Source organism: Panthera leo, chromosome D1, assembly GCF_018350215.1.
Source record: "Panthera leo isolate Ple1 chromosome D1, P.leo_Ple1_pat1.1, whole genome shotgun sequence".
NCBI lineage: Eukaryota > Metazoa > Chordata > Mammalia > Carnivora > Felidae > Panthera > Panthera leo.
The window spans coordinates 54,301,814-54,315,827 of NC_056688.1; the positions used below are offsets into that span (position 1 = coordinate 54,301,814).

Sequence of the window (14,014 nt, forward strand, 5' to 3'; positions counted from 1 at the left end):
CTCAGCCCTGCTCATGGCTGCTCTCACTCTCTCTCAAAATAAGTAAACTTAAAAAAAAAAAAAAAAAAAAATAGGTGTGCCTGAGTAGCTCAGTCAGTTAAGCATCTGACTCAGTCCCTGCTCAGGTCTTGATCTCTGGGTCATGAGTTCAAGCCCCGTATTGGAGCTTCAGCATGGAGCCTACAGACAGACAGAAAGAAAGAAAGAAAGAAAGAAAGAAAGAAAGAAAGAAAGAAAGAAAGAAAGAAAGAAAAGAAAGAGGGAGGGAGGAAGGAAGGAGGAAGGAAGGAAGGAAGGAAAGAAAGAAAGAAAGAAAGAAAGAAAGAAAGAAAGAAAGAAAAGAAAGGAGGGAGGAAGGAAGGAAGGAAAGAAAAAGAAAGAAAGAAAGAAAGAAAGAAAGAAAGAAAGAAAGAAAGAAAGAAGGGAGGGAGGGAGGAAGGAAGGAAGGAAGAGAAAAGGAGGAAGGGAGGAAGGAAGGAAGGAAGAGAGAGAGAAAGAAGGAAAGAGAGAGAGAAAGAAGGAAAGAGAGAGAAAGGGAGAGAGAGGAAGGAAGGAAGAAAAGAGGGAGGAAGAAAGAAAGAGAGAGAGAGGGGGAGGGAGGGAAGGAGGAAGGAAGAAAGAAAGAAGAAAGGAGGGAAGAAGGAAGGAAGGAAGAAAAGAGGGAGGGAGGGAGGCAGAAAAAGAAAGAAAGAAAGAGAAAGAAAGAAAGAAAAAGTTACCTAGATTTGATCCTTCTTTAACCATTGTGATCATAATGTCTGACACAAAGCTTAAATTGGTGGTGATGACATTTTGTAAACACATCACAATTTTAAAGACAAAAGAATGGAACTTCACTGTGTTATTATCTGAGTGTTTCTTTGAATTTTGTTTTAAATGTTTTTCAGGGGAGGGGCAGAGAGAGAGGGAGACACAGAATCTGAAGCAGGCTCCAGGCTCTGAGCTGTCAGCACAGAGCCCAATGAGGGGCTCGAACTCACAGACTGTGAGATCATGACCTGAGCTGAAGTTGGATGCTTAACCGACTGAGCCACCCAGGTGCCCCTGAGTGTTTCTTTGTATAAAAAATTTAAAGTGAAACATGTCACAGTTATGGTAATTAACCATTTGAACTGAATAAGCTCTTAAAGCCTGCCTTCTGGGTGAATCAATTTTTTTTTTTGCTTAATGAATGTACACAGTGCAATAGTTTTCTGCACTATGAGGTTTGATAATCTAAAGTGCCCAGCAGGAATCTTCAGTTCAACTAAGCATTTGGACCCACAAGACTACTACAGATCACACTTGGCATCAGTCTACTAAGATCAGTGTAAGACAGAGCTTGCCAACAGGAGTAGCAGCTTGCCAACAGGTTTAGGCTTTGCTGCAGTCTGTGTTGCAGTTTATATGGCCATCCACGAATCCAGGAGCAATCTTCTTCCCGCTGACAACTTCAGGACCAAGTATATGGGATTCACATTGAATAGGTGTGGGAACTGCTTTGTCTTAAAGGCCTCATGTTCCATAGAGGCCAGTATCTCTTATAATAAACTCTATAGGCTATATATATTCAGTGGTCCTCATGCCCAAATAGATGAGTCCCTACATTCAGGAGTGCCCCAACTATGACATCCCCATCATGTGTTTATATTTTTTCTTAGTTTAGATGTATTTTATCAGTTAGAGGTCATTGATAACATATGCACTGTTGCCTAGTGATGGTCTGGTTGACATTCCAGTTTTTTTAGTTAACCAAGGGAGTAGAACTTAACCAACAGTCAAATTCTCGGGAGAAGAAGAAAAGCTTTTCTTAACCTGTGGCCCGTAGATGGCTTAGCTGTGATGTGGTGCTAAGAAAACTTTCTGGGGAGTGGGGGGAATCATAACTTTTTAATATCATTTAGGTTAAAAAAAAATCCATACCTTATCAACTAATATCTTCTCAAAGATTCAGGTTGGCAATACAGTTCAAATACTTGGGATACAACTAATAAGTTGATTCACATGTTTTTCATGAATTTGGTTCAATAGGGAATGTAGTAGATAAGGAATAATCTGGCCCACTTTCCTAAACTGCAGTTGGTATTCAGAGATGGATATGATGGCTTGAATTCTGAAATAGGTTCTCCAACTTCAAACTTACGGAAAATTAGTACTGTTTAGTTTACCTTTCTTTTTTTTTTTTAATGTTTTATTTTTAGGACAGGGAGAGACAGAGCATGAACAGGGGAGGGTCAGAGAGAGGGAGACACAGAATCTGAAACAGACTTCAGGTTCTGAGCTGTCAGCACAGAGCCTGACGCAGGGCTCGAACTCACGGACCGCAAGATCATGACCTGAGCCGAAGTCGGCCGCTTAACCGACTGAGCCACCCAGGCGCCCCATAGTTTGCCTTTCTAAACTAGTATCAACAGAACACTATGAAGAGCTATAGAATTTATACAGAATTTATTTATGTTTCTAACATTCTGTTTTTCTTACCTTCAGCCCACTTTATTCATTTATATTATCTGTCTGGCCCCTGTGGCCATTAGAGTTTGTAACCCCTTCCATAGAACGGGTGGGTACTAATTGTTACAGCTATGAAGAAATATTTTGGTATGATATGGGTGTTTAATCTAGAGATTATGGATGGGTGTCAAAATGTCCTTGTACCGAGCACAAAATAGTGCACTATTTATATTACCTTTTTAAATATTGTTTCACTCCAAAAAGGTACAGAGAGACAAGATAAATACAAGTATTATTGTCACCTTATTTCAATAGCTTAAACAGTTCCCTTTATAAAAGAAAATGTACTATTTTTATGTCACCATCATTCTTTACATCAGGCCTGACTTAAATTGTCAAGATAAAAGACAAAATACATTGAAGTTCACATTTCTTTATTTTTATTTTTAATTTAATTTTATTTTTATTTTATGTTGCTTCTTATGTGAGTGATTTGTGCTTATTGGAGAGGGAAAAAGAAGAGCATAAGAAACTTCATGATTCAATTGACTATTGAAATCATTCTAAGTTTGGTGTGACTTGAATTAGAAAGGAAAAATTGAAGTTATTTTTCTTGGTTTTTGGAAAATGGCAGTGGTATTGTTTTTGAGTCTTTATAGATTCCTTCATTAAAGGAATATTATCAGTGGCAAAAGTTAAAAATGATAGACAGTATCTGAAACAAAGCTCTTAAAAGAGCTGGGGTACTATGGGCCTCAGGAGTTCTCAAACTTTTTCAGCCAAAGCTCCCTTCCAGAATAAACTCCACACTGAGCTTTGTCCAAACTTCTAGGAATAGAATCAAAATTAAGTAGGACAGGGACAATATAGACATGCAAAAAAGAAACTTCAAATAAAAGTATGAGAGAGGAATAGAGTTTGGTGATCTCTTTAAATAAATCACTTTAGTTTTGAATATCTCACTAAAATAACAGATGGGGAGCTCCAGAGCTATGAAATTAGAACTATCTATTTGACATAAAAATAAGCAATTAAAAAGGATCAAAGTAAATCCCATAGGATTATGAGAACAAAAGGGAATAAGAAGCAGGATACTCTCACTGCCACAAATGAAAGCTTATCCTAAAGACTTTCCCTCAAAATGTGAAAACTATAGAAACTATAAAAATGTGAAAACTTCATAGGTGGTAGAACTCAGAAGAGTCAAGATTTTTAAAAAATCTAGGAGGAACGTCAGAGTGAACAAACACAAGATAGTGCCTTTACAAAATAACAAATGAAAAGCTGTATTATTTTTTTAATCAAAAAGAAATGAAGAGGGGCGCCTGGGTGGCGCAGTCGGTTAAGCGTCCGACTTCAGCCAGGTCACGATCTCGCGGTCCGTGAGTTCGAGCCTCGCGTCAGGCTCTGGGCTGATGGCTCGGAGCCTGGAGCCTGTTTCCGATTCTGTGTCTCCCTCTCTCTCTGCCCCTCCCCCGTTCATGCTCTGTCTCTCTCTGTCCCAAAAATAAATAAAAAACGTTGGGAAAAAAAAAAATTAAAAAAAAAAAAAAAAAAAGAAATGAAGAGGGGTACCTGGGTGGCTCAATCAGTTAAGCGTCCAACTTCAGCTCAGCTCATGATGTCCTGGTTTGTGAATTCAACCCTGCATCAAGGCTCTGTGCTGACAGCTTAGAGCCTGTAGCCTGCTTTGGATTCTCTCTCTCTTTCTCTCTCTCTCTCTCTGTCTCTGTCTCTCTGTCTCTCTGTCTCTCTCTCTCTGCCCCGCCCCTGTTCCCACTCTGTCTCTGTCTCTGTCTCTCTCTCTCTCTCTCTCAAAAATAAACATTGAAAAAAAGAAAAATTAATGAAACTTGACAGAAAGAAATAAGGATTTGAAGATAGGAAAGAAAATCAACAAGCATCCAGTATAAAGGAAACGAAAACAAGAGCAAGGGAACAGACAAAAATACTAAAGTCTGCTTAACAAAACCTCTGCATAAAGACTGCAGATACACTTACCAAAGTCTAAGGTCTGTTTTCCCATGAATCTTTTTTATAGAAATCTTCAAGCAGGGGCACCTGAGTGGCTCTATCAGTTAAGCGGCTGACTTCAGTTCAGGCAGGTCATGATCTCATGGCTTGTGAGTTTGGGCCCTGCGTCAGGCTCTGTGATGACAGCTCAGAGCCTGGAGCCTGCTTCAGATTCTGTGTCTCCCTCTCTCTCTGCCCCTCCCCCACTCACGCTCTGTCTCTGTCTCTCTCTCAAAAACAAACATTAAAAAATTAAAAAACAGTACTTAAGAAATCTTCAAACAAACGAGCTTCAGATAGCCAGAATGACTATCACAATATCAGTGCTGTATGTTGTCAAAATACATATAAACATGTTCATTTGTATGGCTTAATATTCATGTGTATGTTTCCTACCTCTGTTTATGAGAGTAATCTAAGAACAATGATGCCCCAGTAGCAGTGAGCACTATTTTAGCCTCTAGATTTTTATTTCAAAAAATCATTCTCCAATAAAAAGAACCAGTGCTCCTCAGACTGATTCTGGTGATGGGCAGAGAAAATGCAAGATGAACCCGGGACATTTTAGAAAGCGAGAAACTAAAGAGGTGCTCAAAAAAGAACTTGGGCATATCAGTAAGACGCAGGTGCCAACCAGAAAGAGCACCCAGTGGTGAAAGCAGAAACTGTTTTAGCTGCAAATATACTGATAGATAGATTTAAACCATAGATTTAAATAAATGCCCATAAGTTTCTACTTATATAAATACATAATTGCATAAATAAATAAATAGAAGTGAAGGGATAGCTTTTCCCTGCAGACAAATATTAGTTAATTAATGTAGAAGGAATGAGGGAAATAAAAAACCACCAGTGTGGGAACACTACAGTAATCATTGTTATAGGCAAGCTCTCTGACAGATGCTAAAATCAGTCGTTTATAGTTTGTGGAGGAGTATTAGCATAATTTCAAAGCATCTTCCCAAGATGCTTTACCTGTTAGAAAAAGAAAAATGGTAATTTTACAATAGCATAACCAGCCAACAGAACCTTAACCAAGTGATTGAAGTATTAACATCTTGTATTCTCTGGTGTAATATACAGCATCTCTTATGGAATTTTTGTCAAAAATGTGTAATTTCAAGAAAACATTTAAAAGCCCAAATTGGGGCACCTGGGTGGCTCAGTCGATTGAGCGTCTGACTTCTGCTCAGGTCATGATCTCAGGGCTCATGAGTTCAGGGCTTGTGTCGGGCTCTGTGATGACAACTCAGATCCTGCAGCCAGCTTCAGATTCTGTGTCTTCGTCTCTGCCCCTCCCCCACTCATACATACTCTGTCTCTCTCAAAAACAAATATTAAAATTTTTTAATTAAAAATTAAAAGCCCAAATTAAGAGGTATTCTATAAATTGTGTCAAAGTTAGAAGAAACAGGGAAAGAATGAGGAACAAAGATTGGAGGAGGCAAGAACATAAGAACAAAATGAGACCTGAAACCTTAAACAGAAAAGATATTGGGGGGAAAACTGGCAAAATTTAAATAAAATCTGTTTAATTAATAGTATTTTACTGATGTTAATTTCCTGGTTTTGATAATTATACTATGGAACATGTAGGTTCTTAACTTTAGGAAAAACAGTGAAAGTACTAGAACTATTTTTGTAACATATCTGTATGTCTAAAATTATTTCAAAGATTTTAAAAAGGATGTTGGGTGAGCTTTAAATTTGTAGTTACATGTAGCTAAATCTAAATGACAGAAACGAGAAAGAATGTGTAGTCTTTAATGGTTATGTGTTTTGACAATGGAGCTATAGTAAGACAACAAATGGAGAAAGAATGGGAAGAGTACAAGCACTTCTTGACTTTTTAATAAATCACTTTGATGATGATGTCAATATTGTTATTCTGAGAATGTTTTATATATAACGTGAGGAAAAAATATTTTATTTTAATTATATCATCCATGGGATCCTTTAAAACCAAGATTCTCTGGGGGTACAGGTGGAGCAGGAGAAATAAGATGTAAGATAGAAGAGATTAAGGAAACACTGAAATATCATTATGAATTCATGAGGTTTTCCCCTCACATATTTATTTGTTTATTTGTTTGTTTACTTTGAGAGACAGGGAGAGAGGGAATCCCAAGCTGACTCCACACTGTCAGCACAGAGCCCGATTTGAGCTCGATCTCACGACCATGAGATAGTGACCTGAGCTGATACCAACAATCAAATGCTTAACATACCAACAATCAGATGCTTAACCGGCTGAGCCACCCAGGTGCCCCTTAAATTTTTATTTAAATTCTAGTTCATTAACTCATGAGTTATTTTTATTAAAAAATATATGCATGTCTTTGGTAGTTCTGTCCACTGAAAAGACTTAGAAACGGTGGCCAACCCAACAGTAGTGAGCAGCCTTAACACCTGGATTGCGGTTGTGAAAATAGTTTCCCACCAATTCTGAGCCGAGAAACATCTTGTCATTCCAGATAGTATGGATGTTATCAGAGTCCTGTCAAAAAGATTCAGGAGCCAACTTAAAGAGGTCTTAAAGAGATTTTCACTGCCAAAGACAGGACAATTTAAGCATCAACAAGAATAATACTTATAATGGATTAAAGTATAATTGAATATATCTTAAATCCATGATTTCATTATGACACTAAAAGAAAAATTGGTTACCTTTGGAGAATGTCAGTGGAGACCAAGTTATTATTTTGAAAATTGTTAAATAATGAAAAGAATCATTCATCCTGCCTTTTCTGTATGAATTGTACCATTGTATAGCAAAATAGTGAATTAGTAAAGTTTATAGAATTTATTCCAACAAGTCATTGATGGAAGAATGATAGAATGGAAATATCCTCATTTTGCAATTCCTGATAAAGGTTTTAGGGAACATCAGTATCTATTAACCTCATAAAAAGAATAAAATCAGACACTAATGCCTTTTGGTAAAGAATACATCATCAGTGAAGTATTTTTGCCACAGAAATTGAACTTGACTCTGATGAAGACTATAGATCAGAATGACAATTCAAGGGACAAAAAGGACAGAGGAGCAGGGGAGTACAGTCAGCATAATGCAGAAATGATAGGACAAATGATTCAGTGACAAATAAACTGCAAGAAAAATAAAAGATGGAGGGGACAAGAGGAGATTAAAGAGACATGAAAAAGAAAAGAACACACAGGTAAAACTAAAACAAGGAAATGATTAATATAAAAGTCAGATTAATGGTTATTTTATTCTTCGTAGGGAGAGGGAATTCTTGGGGAAAGGAATGTGTAGGGCTTGGAGAATATCTGGCAAGGTTCTATTTCCTGTTTGCCTTCTAATAATTTAATCTGTGCTTTTGTTTTGTGTGGCTTTCTTTATTTTGTTATACTTAATCATAAAAAAGCCTTTGATATCTTCCATGTAATTTTTAAAGAATAAAAGAATTGGCCCCAATTCATATCCCTTTAGCATGTAGTAAAATGGTACTATTGATATTTTAGCACAGGTATCTCCTGTTTTGTCCATTAGGTACATGTTGATGATATCAAATGATACTTGCATTATTTTGAGCCCCTTTTGGAAACTGTAAAATCTTAACCGTCTTTAAAATGGTGAAAACTTTCTTTGTCAAAATACTTCTGTTGCAAAAATATATTCCTCTCGTAGGCATGGTTGATATTTTACCTGTAATATTTCATTCATTCATTCCAATCAGCATTTATTTATTGAGTACATGGTATGTATCCTGCATTATTTTTGGTACTGGGAATAAATCTGTGAACAAAATCAGTCGACTTTTAGCCTTCATGACACTTACATAGTATGGGGAGGTAGACAATAAGTCAAATTAATAAATACATGGTGTGTTTGATGATATTGATAAGGAGCTATAGAAGGAAAATAATTTGGGGGAAGAGGGAGGGTGTAGCTTTAGACTGGGAGCCTAGAAAAGGACTCACTGAAAATGTGACACTTGAGTAAAAACTAAAGGGTCTGGAAGAGTAAGCCATGCAGATACCCAAGGAAAGCAGACAGAAACAAATGCAAGACCCTGAGGTGGGTCTAACATACATAATATGTTAGAGCAGGGATTGGCAGACTAGGGACTGCAGGCCAAATCTGGCCTGCTAATCTGGTTAATTAGAATGTATTTATTCTTTTAGTATCTTACTGTCCATAGTTGCTTCATACTACAAAGGTAGAGTTGAGTAGTTGCCACACAGACTAAAATATTTACCGGCTGACCCTTTACAGAATAAATTTGTTGTCTCCTGTTTTATAGCAAGGTGAGTAATACAGCCAAAGCAGAATGAGTGAGGGGTAATTGTCATACAGGAGGAAGTGAGGTTAGGGAGGTCAGGCTATGGGAGATGGGGGAGAGGGGTATGGAGGTTGTATAGGGCCTTTGGTTTATTGAGAATGTTGTTTTTTAGTCTGAATAAAATGAGATCTCCCTGAAAAGATTTTATCCTGAATTCTCCTGAAATAATCCCCAAATATTCTTGTTTCTGTCTTTGGCCTTCTTTCTATTTGGCATAAGACAGCCACGGAGATCTCATTAAAACAAGTGTGATGAGGACAGTTTTTAAAGCCCTTTCTGAGTAGACTGGAAGAGATGAGATCCAAAACATAGGTGGAAGGATTGGCCTTAGCTTAAAATACCATCTCTGTTTTAACAGGAATAGGTTTGTAAGTCTGGTGATGAGAAGGAGCTTCTGCCCCATGGCTTCTGTTTTCTCTGTGAAATGAAGGACAGAATCATCTGAAAATGTAGACATAGCAGAGAGATTGAAAGTCTGAGGATAGTGAAAAACACTGAAATAGTTACTGCTAGAGAAGTAGGAAGGTTATTGGGCAGTGTCAGTGTCTCAGGGATAGCTGGTGACCATGAATTTACTGTACTACCCATCTTATTCCTTTCTATATCCCCAGTAGCTGATCTAGCTCTCTGCTCATGAAACATGAAATCATGACCTGAGCTGAAGTCAGATGCTTAACCTACTGAGCCATTCAGGCACCCCTCATATTTTCTTAATTTTTAATGAAATAGTTCAAATAAACAGAACATAGTATAAAACTTACATATTGCTCGAATTTGTTTTGATTAAAAATGTTATAGAAACAATATTTCCCTTCATATTCCGTTCCATTCCTTCTCCTTCCTTTTCTGGGTATGGCCACAGACCTATAAATCATTCACATATACGTATTTATGATTTTGGTACATATGTATGTAGCCATATCAGTATATAGCATAATTTTGTGCATTTTATAGCTTCTGCGAACAGTATCATGTTACCTGTCCTTTTGCAGCTTGCTATTTTCACTCATCATTCTATTTAGTGAGTGAGTGAGTGAGTGAGAGCGCATGTGCAAGTCGGGGAGGGGCAAAGAGAGAGAGAATCCCACCCAGGCGGAGCCTGATGCAGGGCTTGATACCACAAACCATGAGATTGTGACCTGAGCTGAAGTTGGACACTTAATCGTCTGTGCCATCCAAGTGCCCCTGTTTCTTTTCTATTTTTGCTATATAGTGGTTATTCATTCTCCTATTTGAAGGATCTTTAGGTTATTTCAAATTTGCAGTTTTATAGCAGTGCTACAACAAATACTCATGTTTATTTTTCTGTATAGTGTATGTAAGTATACTTTCTATAAGCAGAACTATTCTATTATAAAGTGTATTTCTTGAAGCTTTAGAGTGGATATTTCTAGCTTGCTCTTTAAAGTGTTTGTGTTAATTTACCATAGGTATAAAAGATTTGAGCAGACTCTGAAACTACTATGCTATTTAAACAGTTCTCAAGTCTTGGCTTAGAAGAGGAGGATTATAAAGAAATTAAGCCTCATCAGGGATTAGTTACCCCTTTATCACCCAACAGATGACAAGCCCAATATATATTAGGTGGATATGGATAATTTTTGGTGAGTATGGAAAAGGAAAGGTAATAGAAAGCAAAAGTGAAAGGAAAATGTGTCAGACATGATTGTATTTGGCTATATGTTTGTTCAAACAGAGTTGGGGTTTTTTTCTTATAATAAAAAGTCAGGCAGTCAGTAATCCAGGTCTGGTTAAGCCTAAACACCCTTCCTAGTCTGACATCCTTAGCATGTGGCTTTGATTGCGCCCTCTCCAGGATTCTAGATAGAAAGGAGAAAGGGCAGAAGGCATAGTTCAGCTGAATCCTGTAAGTCTCACCCAGTAGACTTCCTCATGCATCTCTTTGGTCAGAACTGGATCATATGTCTCCTAGCTATAAGGTATCTGAAGAGGCAAGCACCTTCTGAACGAAAGCACAGTTTTGTTAGTAAGAAAGAAGAGGAAACAGGTAAAAGCATACCTTGGTAATACTGCAGGTTTGGTTCCAGACCACCCCAGCAAAGCAAATATCATAATAAAATGAATCAAAAGAATTTTTTGGTTTCCCAGCCCATATAAAAGTTATGTTTACACTATACTTTAGTCTTATTAAGTGTGCAGCAGCATTATATCTATAAAAACAATGTACCTACCTTAGTTCAAAAATACTTTATTGCTAAGAAGTGCTAACCACCATCTGAGCTTTCAGTGAGTTGTAAGCTTTGTGCTGGTGAAGGGTCTTGCCTTGATGTTGATGGCTGTTGACTGATCAGGGTGGTGGTTGCTGAAAGTTGGGATGACTGTGCCAGTTTCTTAGATGAGACAAGAATAAAGTTGGTCACATCAATTAACTCTTCCTTTCATGAACAGTCTCTCTATAGCATGTGATGCTGTTTGATTGCCTTTTACCCACAGTAAAATTTTTTCAAAATTGGAGTCAATCCTCCCAAGCTCTGATACTGCTTTATCAGCTTTGTTTATGTAACATTCTGAATCCTTTGTATCATTTCGACAATCTTCACAGCATCTTCACCAGGAGTAGATTCCATCTCAAGAAACCATGTTCTTTGCTCATCCATGAGAAGCTGGTCCTCATCTGTTCAAATTTTAATATGAGGTTGTAGCAAGTCAGTCCCATCTTTAGGCTCCACTTGTCATTCTAGTCATCTTGCTCTTTCTACCGTGTGTGCAGTTACTTCTTCCACAGAAGTCTTAAACCCCTCAGTCACTTACGAGGACTTGTTTATGTTGATATTTTGACTTCTTCGCATGAGTCACAAATGTTTTTCATGGCATTTAGAATGGTGAATCCTTGCCAGAAGGTTTTCAGTTTTCTTTAATCAGTGTCTGTGGCCACTATAGCTTTATGAAATGTATTTCTTAAATAATAAGCCTTGAAAGTGAAAATGATAACTTGATCCCTAGGCTGCAGAATGGATGTGTGTCAGAAGGCGTGAAAACAACATCCATCTTGTACATCTCCATCAGTGTTCTTGGGTGACCAGGTGCATTGTCAGTGAGCAGTAATACTTTGAAAGGAATCCTTTTTTCCTGAACAGTTGGTCTCAATAGTGGTCTTAAAGTATTCAGGAAACCATGTTGCAAGCCATGTGCTCTCATCCAGGCTTTGTTGTACCATTCGTGGAGCACAGGCAGAGTAGATTTAGCATAATTCTCAAGGGCCCTGTGATTCTCAGAAGGGTAAATGAACAACTTAAAAGTCACCAATTGTATTAGCCCCTAACAAGAGAGTCATCCTGTCCTTTGAAGCTTTGAAGCCTGGCATTGACTTCTCTCTAGCTATTAAAGTCCTACATGGCACCTTCTTCCATTAAGGCTTATTTTATCTGCATTGAAAATCTGTGGTTTGGTGTGGCCACCTTCATGAATTGTCTTAGCTATGTCTTTTGGATAACTTGCTATAGCTTCTGCATCAGCATTTACTGCTTCGCCTTGCATCTTTATGTTCTGTGTCCACAGCTTCTTTCCTTAAACCTCATGAACCAGCCTCTTCAAGAGCCTCTGCAGCTTCTTCACCTCTCTCAGCCTTCATAGAATTGAGGAGAGTTAGGCCTTACTGTGGTTAGACTTTGGATTAAGGGAATATTGTGGCTGGTTTGATCTTCTGTCCAGACCGTTAAAACTTTCTCCCTATCAGCAATAGGCTGTTTTCCTTTTTTATCATTTGTATGTTCTCTGGAGTGGCACTTTTAATTTCTTTCAAGGACTTTTCTTTTGTATTCACAAGTTGGCCCACTGTTTGGTGTAAGAGACCTCGTTGTTGACCTGTCTCGGCTTTTGATGTGCCATACTTGCTAAGCTTAATCATTTCTAGCTTTTGATTTAATTTGAGAGATATGTGACTCTTTCTTTCACTGGAACACTTAAAGACCATTGTAAGGTTATTAACTGGCCTAATTTCAGCATTGGTGTGTCTCAGGAAATGGGATGGCCCAAAGAGAAGGAAAGAGAAGAAGAAATGGCCGTTTGGTAGAGTAGTCAGAACACACACTTATCAGTTAAGTTTGCCATCTTAAATGGGTGTGATTCATGGAGCCCCAAAGCAATTACAGTGTAACATCAAATGAGCACTGATCACAGATCACTATAAAAAATATAATAATAATGAAATATTGTGAGATTTACCAAAATGTGACAGAGACATGAAGTGAGCAAGTGCTTTTGGAAAAATGGCACCAATAGACTTGCTCGAGGCAAGGTTGCCACAAACCTTCAATTTGAACAAAATGCAGTATCTGCAAAAGCACAATACAGTGAAGCTCAATAGAAGGGATAGGTCTGTACTGGATAAATACTTAGCGATGTCCTTTATAGTTAACTTTTATAGAACATCCAATGTTCTATCCCATAGTGATTGTGGTTGGGATGTTTGGGAAAGCACACAATAGCTGATCAGTAAATATTTGTTGAGTAAATGAATGAATCACTTTAAAAACCTGCAATAGATAATGCTTCTCTTGAAGTAACTTGTTTGACAAACAGTGTTGCTGCGGGATTGTGATTTTAAAGTGAGTTTTTCCCTAAGTTTTGTTTGTTTAAATTTTATGTCTCTGAAATTCATTTGCATCTCTTTTATAGTTTCTTTTTGAGAAAACTTTGGGAAAATGCTTACATAACTGAATGATCTTTTTACCAGTTATGATTGTGCTTGGAGGTTCATATTCTGTCATGATTCTGTTTTCTCTGTGGTTTTAGGGATATATCCATGTAATCTAGGAGAGCTAGAGTAATCATTGTTTTCATGTCTGAAAAGAACTGAGCCAAACACAGAAATACTAAGAATTTAACATTTTGGGGTTAGGAGAAATATAAGCCAGTGAAGTATAATTTTTCAGCTGCTTTATTTATAAATGAAGAAATGAGGAGCAGAGTTTGTTTTGAGACATACACAAAATCTACCACCAAGTGAATTAGGATTCGTGAACCTGGGAGCCTTGAACTATTAGTGTTATTCCCTCAGTTTCTTCTGTCATGTTGTTACCAAATTAGAATCATTTCAAATAATGGAGGAGATCTTTCTCCTTCACCATCCCCCCCAAGAAATACAGTGTCCTTTTACCTTGGGTCAGAGCCACAGTGAAATCCTGAGTTGTTTTCTGAACAAAAACATATAGAAGAATATTAGTTTGTGTTTAATGAACCCTTAGTGTTAAGTTGAAGTGTTTTTTTTTTTTTTTAAGATTTTTTTTTTTATGTTTATTTTT

The 14,014-nt window shown here is 37.5% G+C and overlaps 1 protein-coding gene across 4 annotated transcripts in view; it reads left to right on the forward strand.

The window, feature by feature from the left end:
- The window catches only part of RSF1 (remodeling and spacing factor 1), a 158,400-nt gene that overhangs the window by 104,596 nt on the left and 39,790 nt on the right, over nucleotides 1-14,014 (forward strand). The window contains exon 1 of one of the 4 annotated variants that reach the window (XM_042904471.1): nucleotides 10,124-10,354. The exons of the other annotated variants lie outside the window; for them this stretch is intronic. Within the exon in view, the coding sequence (XP_042760405.1) occupies nucleotides 10,312-10,354 (43 nt within the window). The 5' untranslated portion in view covers nucleotides 10,124-10,311. Of the gene's footprint in view, nucleotides 1-10,123; nucleotides 10,355-14,014 lie in introns of those variants that run through there. 4 annotated transcript variants of the gene reach the window in all.